Source organism: Manacus candei, unplaced genomic scaffold, assembly GCF_025592945.1.
Source record: "Manacus candei isolate 608988 ecotype Guabito, Panama unplaced genomic scaffold, ASM2559294v1 h1tg000184l, whole genome shotgun sequence".
Taxonomy (NCBI): Eukaryota; Metazoa; Chordata; class Aves; order Passeriformes; family Pipridae; genus Manacus; species Manacus candei.
Window position 1 is genome coordinate 26374 of NW_026138232.1, and position 11905 is coordinate 38278.

Consider the following 11905-nt stretch of genomic DNA (forward strand, 5'->3'; position numbering starts at 1 on the left):
CCCACAATCCAGCAGGATCCAGCAGGATCAGCACTTCCCCTCTCAGACTGGAAAACGAGGACGGGGACCAGTCCACACCAGCGGCACCAGCACAGGGAAGGATTTAGGAACCCAAGAGCCGGGAAATAGCAGTGACACGTTACTGGAAACAACCCCAAAAGGGGGATGGAGCTGCAGGGTGGGGCCGGGAGCAGGGCAGGGTGCCCACTTGGGATTGGGGCTGTGCCCTCGGGAGATCACATGCCCAGAGAGCCCCGGGGGCAGCTCAGCCCCCGGGGGGGAGTGTGTCCCATGTCCTCGGGCTCCTGGTGACTCATGTGCCACTGTCACCACCCCGTGTCCCCGCTCCCCTCACACTCAGCCCCGGGGCTTCTTGTGGATCATGGGAGGAACAGTCTTGGCAGCAGCCAGGGAATGGCTCCTCCTTGGGAATGTTTGGCAGGGCCTGAAAACCGGGGGGGGGGATACAACTGGGGGGAGTGGGATAAAAACAGAGGGATGGTGACATAAAATAGGAGGAGAGGGATAAAAGCAGGGCTGACAAAAAATGGGATACAGCTGGAGGGAAGATGGGATGTAACTGGGAATGGCAGGATAAAACCAGGGGGATGAAGGGATAAAACTGGGGTGACAGTGGGGTAACACCAGGGGAGAGGGGGATGATGGAAGCCAACAGTGCCCCCTCCCTCCTCACAGCTTCCCAAATCCTTCCCATCTCCAGGCCCTGCTCTGACACCTCCTCATGGTGCTGAATGAACAAGGAAAAGGCAGATGGTTCCAGTACAGCCCCGGGAAGTGCAGAGCCATCCTCTCCCTCCTCTCCCAGCCCAAGAGCCTCACCCCCAGTTAAGACCATCCCCAAAACCACAGGAAAATCAGCTGTGAGCAACTCCAACCCAAGATCCAATAGCTCATTCCCTTCCTGAGGAAAGGAATGTGGCAGGGACTCAGCAGAGTGGGATTCATCCCAAATCCCTCCTCTGAACATCTGTCTCTGGAATGAGTGTCCTGGGCTCTGAGGGCAGCCACCACCCCTCAGCTGGTGACAAACAGGCAGAGCCTTGTCCCCAGTCCAGGGACCCTCTCGGTTCCCAAATCCTTTATTTGCCGGCGGGCGGCCGCTGCTTTCCGTACAAAACCAACAAATCTGGCAAAAAGGAGCTCGGAAAAGCTGCCAGGGAGAGAGAAAGGGGAGGAGGTGGAGGGAAAGTGAGGAAAACCAACAACACTATAAAAAAAACCAGGAGGGGAAAGTGGAGGGGGCAAGGACGGAGGGGAGGGACACCCCCAGTCCCCCCCAGGAGTGGGAATGTTGGTCCGAGGGGGGTGGGAAGGCCGAGGACGGACACAGAGGGTCCCGAGTGGGGTGGGGGGGCTGCCCCCCCTCTCAGGGCAGGGGTCCCCGCAGGGGCCCGCGGGGGGGCACCCCGGGGGGTCTCTGAGCCGGCCGTGGGGGCAGCGGGACCCTCTGGTATCCGTAGGGGGGGGGGCCGGGGGGGGCCCGTTGTAGCCGTGGGGCGGCATCAGCGGGGGGGGCCCGCGGAGCCCGTGGTGCGGCAGCGGCCCAGGGTGACCTGTGGGACAGACAGGGGGTCAGTGCCCGTGGGGGGGACGGGCAGTGCCCCCCAAACCCCCCTGTGGGTGCCACATCCAGCAGGTGCCCCCCAGCCTCTCCCATGGGTGCCCCCCCAAGCCCTCCCCACCCCGTGGGTTCCCCAGATCCCCCCCAAGAGCAGATCCCACTCACCCATGGGTGATCCGAAGTGCGGCCCCCGGGGTGGGAGCCCCATTGGGGGGGGTCCTGGGTGGGGCATTCCCGGGGGGGGCCGGGGGGGTGGCTGCCCTCCGGAGCCCGGGGGTCCTGGGTGGTGCTGGCCCATCCCGGGAGGTCCGTGGTGCACCTGCATCGGCGGCATTCCTGGGGGGACAACGGAGTTAGGGGTGCAGGGAAGCAGCTCCCGGTACCCCCAAGGGGGTTGGAATTCCAGCTGGGTCTGGGCAGTGAGGGATGCAGAGGAGCTTCTGCTGCCGAAAAGGGGGTTAAAAAGGAGGGAACACGAAGCCAACAGCAAGAGGAAAGGGCTTGGATGCAAGTGTGTGGGAAAACAGATGGAACAGAAAGTGTGTGCGGGGAAAAGAGATGGGATCCTGAGTGTGTGCAGCCCTGGGACAGCGAGGAATCACCATCCTTGGAGATTCTGGACAAGCTCCCAGAGCACACTGGTGCTGGAGCCCGCCCTGCCCTGACTGAGGAAGCCAGGATCCCCCCCAAAACCTGCTTTCTCTCAATTATCCTGCTTTATCCCGTTGAAAAAAAGTCCAACAAACTGATTCCTTCCTCCCCCTGGGAAGCTCCAGCGCCCGGTTTTCCCTCTCTGGGTGTAATTGGCTCCGCTCAGGCCCCGCCACCATCTGCTCCCGGCACGGCCAGGGAGGATCACACAAAGCTCCCTAATCAGGGCAGCTCCGGAGCCACAGGATCAAACAAATCCCAGAGAATCATTAAATTGCACATTTCACAAAATCGGGGCTTTTGGACCAGGAGCTGAGGCGCAGCCACGGCTCCTTCCCGGGGCCACGGGGCCAAAATGGAATCAGGGAAACTACTTGTTTCCTTGAATTATTAATCCCTAAATTAGCTCCTGCTTTCCTTCCCTGCATCCCTGTCTTCCTTCCCTGCATCCCTGCCTTCCTTCCCTGCATCCCTGCCTTCCTTCCCATGTCCCTTCCTTCCCATGTCCCTTCCTTCCCACGTTCCAGCCTTCCTTCCTTCCCACGTCCCTCCCTCCCTGCATCCCACACCTTCCCAGCTCAAGGAAACCAGCCCCCCTCTCCCTGCCCAGGTGCCTCCCAGAATGCCACAACTTCCTAAACTCCCCAAATCCTTCGGAAATCCCACCAGGCCCCCCTCCGTGATTGGAGGGGGGATCCTCTCACCCCCCACCACAACAGAAGCCGATCCCCACTCCCGGCCCCATTCCCGGCCGGATCCGTACCTGGGTGGTGCATCCCGCCGGGTGGGAAGGGGTGTGGGTGGGGTGGGTGCCCCCCTGCCGGGGCAGCCCCCGAGGGGGGTCCGGGGGCTCCGGCACCCGGCGGCATCGGCGGGGGGGGCATGGCCGGGGGCATCCCGGGGGGCAGCGCCCCGGGCGGCGGCACCGGCGGCGGGAACGAGCCGGGGGGAGGCAGGCCTGGAACACACAGTGGGAATTTGGGGAAGGGGAAACCCCCCAGTCAGAAAAACACGGGGAAGGGGATCAGGAGAGTCCTGGGAGCCCCGAGCCCCCCATGTGACTGTGACTCACCCTCACAGCCCCCAGCCCCAGCTCCCACCCACCCAGGGGGGGTGACCCCTAAGCCCCAGGGTGGTGAAGTCACCCCAACCCCCCCATGTGACCATGACCCCCCCCAGTGTCACTGTCAACCCCCTCATGTGACCCTCCCAGGCCCCCAGCACGACATCTCACCCACCTGGGGGGGTGACCCCTGAGCCCCAGGGTGGGGCGTCACTGTGACCCCTCCAATGTCACTGTCACCCCCCATGTGACCATGACCCTCCCAATGTCACTGTCACCCCCCTCATGTGACCGTGACCCCCTCAGGGCCCCCAGCCCCGCACCTCACCCACCTGGGGGAGTGACCCCTGAGCCCCAGGGTGGGGTGTCACCGTGACCCCCTCAATGTCACTATCACCCCCCTCACGTGACCGTGACCCCCTCAGGGCCCCCAGCCCCGCACCTCACCCACCTGGGGGGGTGACGCCGGGCCCCAGCGCGGTGACCACGGGCGTGGGCACCGAGGGGGGCGGGGGGGCGTCGGCGAAGAGCTGGTGGGGGCGGTCGGCCTGCGAGAGCGGGTTCTGCGCCGCCAGCAGCCGCTCGGCGGCCGAGCCGTGCCGCTCGCCCTTGGAGTCCTTCTTGAAGGCGTAGGACACGGTGATGGGCCGGTTGCACAGGTACTGCCCGTTCATGGCCTCGATGGCCGCGTCCGACGCGTCGAAGCTGGCGAAGTTGATGAAGGCGTAGCCCTTGGAGTTGCCCGTGTCGGGGTCCCGCATGATCTTGGGGGTCTGCAGGATGACCCCGAAGGCGCTGAAGGTGTCGTAGAGCAGCTTCTCGTCGATCTCGGGGTCCAGGTTGCCGATGAAGATGTTGGCGCCCACGTCCAGGTTCTTGTTGTGGGCGGAGGCCTTGTTCACTCGGATGGGTTTCCCGTAGAGCTTGATCATGTTCATGATCTTGATGGCGTAGTCGGCGTCCTCCTCGCTCAGGAACTCCACGAACCCGTACCCTGGGGGACCCCAAAGGGCTCAGGGGCATCCCAGGGGGCTCGAGGGGAATGCAATGGGTCTTCAGGAGAGGGGAGACCCCCCCACTTGATCCAAACCTCAGTTGACTCAAAACTCAATTTAATTATGGACTGGAACCCCCTCTATTTGATTTTAACCCCACCTGATACTTCATTTCATCCCCACTTGATCTAAACCCTGATTGACTCAAAAACCCATTTAATTATGGATTGGACCCCCCTTGATTTGATTTTGGCCCCACCTGACATTTCATTCAATCCCTACTTGATCTAAACCCTGGGCCCCAAACACCCCCTGTGGGATGGAAGATGATCCCCCCCTCTCCCCACCCCAATTCCACCCCGGCTCTGCCCCCTGCTCAGGTCTGGGGGTCCCAGCCCCTCACCCTGCTGCTGGACACCCCACCCGTGTCCTCCCGACCCCCGTTCTGCCCCTCCTTGGGATTTGCGGGGTCCCCATTGGGATTTCGGGGGGTCTCTCACCCTGGTGCTGGCCCGTGACCCGGTCCTTGGGCATGTGCGTGTTGACCACGGGCCCGGCCTGCAGGAAGAGCTCCCAGAGCAGGGGCTCGCTGACCTTCTCGTCCAGGCCCCCCACGTACACCGTGGCATCTGTGGGAATGCAGGTCAGAGCCGGAAAACCTCGGGATAACGGGGGGCTCGGGGCTGGGATCCCTCAAGTCAAAGCCCCTCCAAACCTTCACCAGACCCCCCCTAATCCGCCCTTACCCAGGCGGCCCCTCCGGCCCCCCCTTTTCCCTCGGGACACCAGACCGCCCCCCCATGTCCCCAGAACCCGCCGGTGCTCTTCCCTCCACGTCCCCAGGGTCACCCCGGTGCCTCCCCCCATGGTCCCAGTGCCCCTCAGCGCCCCCCGTCCCCCTCCCCTTCCCACCCTGGTTCCTCTCCGAGATCGGCCCCGCCGCCATCTTGTCCCGCTCCCGCGCGCGCGGCGACGCACGCCCGTGACGTCACCCCGTCGCCCGCGGGGAGGCGGGCCGGAAGTGGCGTCCGGCGGGGAAGGCGCGGCGGCCATCTTGGGTGTGGGCGGGAGGGGCGGCCGGGCGGCAGCGCCCTTCCCGTCTGTCGCGATAACGCCCGCGACAGGCGACGGCAGCGCCCGCGTGGTCGGGAGAGAGCGCTCTCCGTGTCCGGGAGTGCTCAGCGCCAGGGGGTCCCAGTGCCAAGAGATCCGTCCCAGTGCCAGGAGATCCCAGTGCCAAGAGATCCATCCCAGTGCCAGGAGATCCCAGTTCCAGGGGATCTCAGTGCCAGGAGATCCCAGGGCTGAGGGTCCCAGTTCTGGGCTCCTGCCATGTCCCCATCCCATTCCTATCGCATCCCATTCCCTTCCCATCCCATTCCCATCCCCATCCCCATTCCCAGTCCCATCCCGTCTCCTCCAATCCCTTCCGCTCCAATCCCATGTCATCCTGGAGCTCCTCAGGCCTCATGGAGGCAGCACAGGTTTAATGGAAAGCCGGGTCCCCCCTCTGCCCTTCCCGGGACCCGGAGAGGAGCCGGGGGTGCCAGGAGACCCCAAATCCCAAGGGATCCTGGTGGGATCCCAGAGCCATGCTGGGTCAGGTGCTCTCCGGGGGCTCAGCGGGGTCTCCACGTGTTCCAGGCGCGGAGCCGGTCCTGGAGCAGCTCCAACTCCTCGACCAGGCCGGACCACGATGGGGCAAAGCGCCCACGCTGTGGAGAGACAGTGTGGATACAGGACATGGACATGGGAATGGGACAGGGACACGGGACACGGGAATGGGATGTGGGAATGGGACAGGGACACAGGACAGGGACATGGGAATGGGACAGGGACACAGGACACAGGAATGGGACAGAGACACGGGACACGGGAATGGGACAGGGACGTGGACAGGGACATGGGAATGGGATAGAGACAGGGACATGGGCACAGGGACATGGAACAGGGACATGGATGGGGCAGGATGGATGGACATGGGGTCCCCCCAACCATCCATCCATCCATCCCACGGATGGACACAGGGTCCGGATGGGCATGACCATACAAGAACCCCCCCACTGTCCCCTCCAGCCCAAGCAGTAGGACAGGTTAGGACCCCCCCAAAGCGAGACCCCCCTGAAGCAGGACCCCCCCAGTTCCCCCATCCCAGTACCTGTTCCTGGGGCAGCCCCCTGAGGTAGCAGCGGTGCCAGAGCCGGACGCAGGGTCCAGCCGTGCAGGGCAGGAGCAGCCCCGGGGGGGGCCGGGAGCCCCCCGAGATGCCCCCCCGTGCCCCCCGGCTCTCCAGGGGGGGGTCCCGCTGTGGGGGGCGCGGGGGGGGGCGGCCGCTCCGCCAGGGCAGGGGGTGGGGGCACAACGAGCCCTTGGCCAGCGCCAGGACGGGCCCGGCCCCACACCAAGGGCAGGGGGCTGCAGGCTGGGAAAGGGGGGAAAACAGGGATTAGGGAAAATGGGGGGAAATCCAGCAGAGGGGGAGAGGAATGGTGGGCAATAGGGATTAGGGGGAAAAAAAAGGAGAGGGGGAAATCAGCAGGGAGGGAAGGGAAAACGCAGGGAAATATGGATTAAGGAAAAAAGGGGGGGGGTCCATTGGGAAGGGAAAAAAATGGGGCAGGGAGAGAAAATAGGGATTAGTGAAAAAAGGGAGGGAAAAGCCAGCTGGAGGGGCAAATGGGGGGCAAACAAGGGGTGCAGCCCCCCCCCAGCCCAGCCTCACTCACCCCGTCCGGGGTCGGGGGCTCGGTGGGGGCCGGGGGTCCCGCGGGGTTCCAGAATCGCTCCCGCTGCTCTCGGCTGTAGCGCAGCCCCCAGGCCCAGACCGAGGGGAAGGGGCAGGTGGAGGGGCCCCTCTTGTGCCCCCCGGGCCCCCCCGAGGGGTCCTGCCAACCACCCACGGGGCGGTAGGTCTGGCTGCGGGGCCGGGGCTGCAGGGAGAGATGGAGTCGAGGGGGGGGTCAGTGCCCAGTTTGGGATGGGGACACCGAGGCACCGGGGAGGAGAAGGGGTGAAACGGGAGGTTTTGGGGGTGTCCCTGCCCAGTTTGGGATGCAGGAGTGCCCTCTGGTCCCCTCACCGGGCTGCCGTGGCCCCGCTGCCGCTGGCAGCTGAAGCGGAAGGTGCTGAAGTAGGGGCTGAAGCTGCTGTCGTGGAGCGCCAGGAGAAACGCCTCGGTGAAGCCGAAATCCGCCGGGAATTGCCGCAGGAGCTGCCACGTGCAGTCCAGGAACAGCAGGAACACGGGGGCCTGCCGGGGGGACACTCCTGTCACCCCGTAGGGATGGGGATGGAGGGATCTCACCTCCTCCTAACCATGGGGGGTCCTGGCTCCTGTCACCCCGTGGGGACAGGGATGGGGGTCCCACCTCCTCCCGAGGGGGGTCCTGGCTCCTGTCACCCCGTGGGGACAGGGATGGGGGATCCCACCTCCTCCCGAGGGGGGTCCTGGCTCCTGTCACCCCGTGGGGACAGGGATGGGGGTCTCACCTCCTCCCGGGGGGTGTCCCGGCGGAGCAGCCCCAGGCGGCGTGGGAAGGGGTGTCCGGCTGCCACCCACTCCCGCTGCACCAGGCTCTGGAAGCCGGGCAAGGAGCGGGCGTGGGGGTCCCCCAGGAGCTGCACCAGCGAGGCCAGCAGGCAGTTCAGGTCCCGGTCCGAGGGCTCTGGGGGGGTGAGGTGGTGAGGGGGGGTCCCCTTTCCATCCCCCTGCACCCCCCTCCCAGTGCCCCCACCTTGCAGGACCACGGAGCAGCGTCTCCCCACCAGCAGTGATACCACCTCCACGGCTTTCCTCAGGCAGGTGCTGGGGGGCAAAAGGGAGAGGTCAGGGCACCCCAAAATGCCACAGTCACCTGCCCAGGGGGGCTGCAGCCCACCCTGGGGGGCTCCCGCACACACCACAGTGCCTCCAATTGCCCCACAGCCACCTGGAGGGGGACATCCCGCTGTGGGGAGTGGGGTTCTAGGGGAATATCCCCCCTACACCCCAGAATACCCCCCTGCACCCCGAAGAGCCCCTCCTTGTCACCCACTCACCGGACATGGTCCAGCCAGCGTGTCCCCTCCAGGGCCGAGAGCCACTTCTCCTCCACCACCGCTCCTGGATCCCACAGGATGAGGGGTCAGCGGAGGGAAGGCCCCCCTCCCCCTGGTGGGTTTGGGGGTCTCCAGGGGCCCCCCCCGTGCTGCTCACCGGGCAGGCAGAGCGCCCGCAGCTTGAGGTGGGCGAGCTGGATGTCGGCGGGCGAGGGCAGCTCGGCCGTGTCGGCCAGAACGCAGGGCCCGCGGCCCCCCAGCAGCAGCATCTCCAGGCACCTGGGGGGCACAGGGACCCCCGGGTGGGGCCAGGCTGGGGTGACACCCCCAGCCCTCCCCCCGGGGACGCCCTGGGACCCACCTCACGTCCTCGCTGCCCGGCTCCGAGGCTGGGTGGAAGCCGGCGGCTCTCAGCAGGTCCCCCCCGCCCGGGTGGTGCCAGCACAGGCGCTGTGGGACAAACAGGGTGACCCCCCCAACATCACCTCCCAGCCCCCTGCCCACCCCCCCATGGCCCCCCTGGGCACTCACGGGCACCCGGCGCTCCTGGAAGTGGCCGAAGGTTCGCTTGAGGTCGTGGTCCAGGAGCCCACTGGGCACCCACAGGTACCGGGGGAGGCTGCGGGCAGGGGGGCACAGGGTGGGGTCCCCCCAAACCGCGGGTGCCGTTTCCAGTGGCTCAGGGGGTGTTTTCCCCAAACCACAGGGGCAGACGGAGGGGGGGTTTCCCCACAGCCCTACGTGGCTGATCCCTCTGGGGGGGTGGGAGGTCCATGCTGTGACACCCCCCTGGGTGTTGGGGGGCCCAGGGACCCCCGTGCCCGGCGGGGCCATACCTGGGGGCCATGTCGAAGCGCTCGTTGACGACGCTCACCCTCCAGCCCGTGGCACCCAAACGCTCCAGCTCCTTCTCCCAGTCCTGCAGGCTCTCAAAGAGCAGCGTGGCACCCAGGCCTTCCTCCTCCTCACCGCCGTCCTCATCGTCCTCCTCTTCCTCCGGGGGGGCCTCGGCAGGGCAGGACCAGCCATCGTGTCCCTCGGTGGCATCCTCTGGCCTCATGGCTGCTTCCCGTGCCTGGGCGATGGCATTGGCCACCTGCGAGGGCAGCCGGGGTGGGGTGTGAGCCCCCCAACCCCCCCCGAACCCAGAGTGAGGGTCCAACACTTCTGCACTCCCCCCCCAGCTCACCCGGAACGCCTGCAGAGCCAACCCGTTCTCGGGGAAGTGGAAGCGGAGCAGGCGGAAATCCCGGCAGAACACGGCGAGTTCCTCGGGGATGAACTTGAGGGTGGAGGTGGCCGTGAGCACCTTGGGCTTGGAGAAGCTGCTGGCTGGGGGGACACGGAGGGGGAGAGGCTGTGAGGGCCAGCTCAGACCTGCCCAGCTCATCACACAGGGCTGAGAGCTGAGACCTACCCAGCTCATCACACAGGGCTGAGAGCTGAGACCTGCCCAGCTCATCACACAGGGCTGAGAGCTGAGACCTGCCCAGCTCATCACACGTGCCCCGCGGTGTCCTATTACCTGCCACCAGCTCGCGGATGCAGGGCAAGGCCACCTCGTCCTCGGAGCGGAGGAGGCCGTGGGAGCTGGGGGCCTGTGGGAGAGCAGGGAGGGCTGGAAGCTGCCCCGGAGTGTCCCCCCCCAGATCTCTGGAAGGGTGGTGGGGATGGATCGGGGTCCTAGGGCTGTCCCGTGTCCCTCATTCCTTGCTCTTTGTCCCCCACACCGTCCTGCTGCGAGGAGCTCCCGGGGCGAACACGGCGGTTCCACATTCGACCAGTCAGGGTGGGCTGGGATGGGGTTGGGATGGAGCTGGAATGGGGCTGAGGTGGAGTTGGCAGGGGGTGTAGATGCAACCAGGATGGGGGGCAGGATGGGTCTGGAGTGAAGCTGGGATGAGGCTGGGATGGGGTGGGAAGGGGCTGGCCTGACGGTCGGGGTGCGGTGGGATGGGGTCGGGATGGGAAAGGGATGCGGTGGGTTTGGGGTCGGGCTGCGGGGGGGCAGCGCGGGGTCCCGCGGTCCCGTTCCCGGTATTCCCGGCGTTCCCGTCGCACCTGGCCAGGCAGGAAGGCGAGGCGGCGGTTGGTGCAGAGCAGCGTTCCCGGGACGGAGCCGCCGCCGTCCCCGCAGCGCTGCCGGGCGCCCGCCGCCTCCTCCAGCACCCGCTCCCCTGCGGGGACCGGCACTGGGTCCGGGGCTCCGAGGGCCCCGAGCCCCCCGAGCCCCACTGGGACCCCCGGACCCCCCGGTCCCGGCCCCGGCCCTACCTGGGAGCCCGGGGAAGGCCGGGCGGCGCCCGCCCGGGGCCCCGTTCATGGCGCAGGGACTTTGGCCGGGCGGGCCCGGAGCGGCGGGGCCGGAGCGGCCGGGAGGGAGCCCGGAGCGCCCGGCCCGGCCCCGGCATCCCGCCCCTCACCCCGGCATCCCGCCCTCCCCCGGCATCCCTGCCCCGGCATCCCGCCCCCCCAGGGACCCGGGATTCCACGCGTCCCGACATCCCGACCCTTCCGCTCCCGGCATCCCGCCCCCCGCCGTCCCAGCGCCCGGTCCCGGCGGGGGGAAAGCGGGGAGAGCCCAGGCGGATGGTGGAGGGGTGGTGGAGGGGACAGCCCTGGGGACCCCGTCCAGGGACGGGCCGTTCTGGGGTCCCCGCAGCCCCGGGGACCCCGCCAGGGACGGGCGGTCCTGCGGTCCCCGAGCCCCGGCCCCCCATAAGCGCTGCCCCGGGCAGGGGAACCCCCAAACCCCGTCCCGTCCCCGCAGCGTCTCGGGGGGGCCCCGGGGCCTCTCCCGGGGCCGGGCGGAGCGCGGTGACTCACGGCCCAAGCACGGAGCCTTCTCCTCCCAGCTGGAACAGCGGCTCCCGAGCCGGGCCCACCCGGCCCCCCGCCTCGCCGACCCCGCACCCGGCGGCAGGTGGATGGTGGCCCTGGGGCCACCTGTGCCACCCCCCAAGTGCCACGAGACCCCCGGGACCCCCAAACCCCAAGGTTGCCAAGGCGGCAGCAGCACCAGCACACGGGGATGTAAATCCTGACACAACCCAGGCTCATGGAAAACCCACCAGAGCACATTTGGAGCTCCAAATCCCATTTTTGGTGTGTTTCCCCCCAGATTTTTGGGGCAGCCCCAGCCCCGGGGGCTGCAGCTCGTGTGCCCCAGTTTTCCTCCTGCAGGAGAATCACCTGGCGGAGGATTCCGGGGGCTTGGATGGGATTTTGGCTCCGGCACCTGGCAGATGAGAGGAATTTCCTGGAGGCTTTGAGCCGGGAGCTGCTCCACTGCCAGCGCAGGGTCAGCCCGGGCCACCCCAGCAGAAAAAATCCTGGAGGAAAATCGTCCGGCACAGACGTGGCACCGGGCACGGAGCAGCCACTGGGAACACTGGGAGGAAGGGAAAACACCAGGAGCTGGGAGAGAAAATCCCAGTGCACAGAAATCCCACGGGAAGCCGTGCCCAGGGTCCCACCTCCCACAGTCCACCTCCAACCACCCCCAAACCCAGTTTTCCTCTTTCTGAACCCATTTAAAGCTTCAGTGTTTGGACAGCCCATGCTGGGAGGCGGCTG

The 11905-nt window shown here is 66.7% G+C and overlaps 2 protein-coding genes across 4 annotated transcripts; both read right to left on the minus strand.

Moving 5' to 3' along the window:
- Nucleotides 1-1253: 1253 nt before the first annotated feature.
- On the minus strand, nt 1254-5662 carry SF3B4 (splicing factor 3b subunit 4). The gene is given in 7 exon segments (XM_051774041.1): nt 1254-1498; nt 1501-1574; nt 1748-1918; nt 2997-3191; nt 3748-4290; nt 4792-4920; nt 5204-5662. Coding segments are annotated over 7 exon segments (1257 nt in total). The 5' UTR covers nt 5238-5662; the 3' UTR covers nt 1254-1387.
- Nucleotides 5663-5783: 121 nt separating this feature from the next.
- Nucleotides 5784-10697, minus strand: MTMR11 (myotubularin related protein 11). Of its 3 annotated transcripts, XM_051774035.1 has the most exons (15): nt 10604-10697; nt 10391-10506; nt 9855-9927; nt 9519-9661; nt 9166-9425; nt 8861-8948; nt 8691-8779; nt 8487-8608; nt 8330-8393; nt 8026-8096; nt 7781-7956; nt 7371-7541; nt 7018-7221; nt 6450-6713; nt 5784-6006 (listed from the first exon to the last, which is right to left on the minus strand). In XM_051774035.1, exons 1-15 carry the CDS (start codon nt 10650-10652, stop codon nt 5911-5913), a joined length of 1986 nt encoding a protein of 661 aa, XP_051629995.1. In that variant the 5' UTR covers nt 10653-10697; the 3' UTR covers nt 5784-5910. The 3 variants fall into 3 exon arrangements, with proteins under 3 accessions (XP_051629995.1, XP_051629997.1, XP_051629996.1); XM_051774037.1 differs by lacking the exon at nt 7018-7221; XM_051774036.1 differs by lacking the exon at nt 10391-10506 and having other exon boundaries at nt 9519-9657; nt 10604-10690.
- Nucleotides 10698-11905: the final 1208 nt, after the last annotated feature.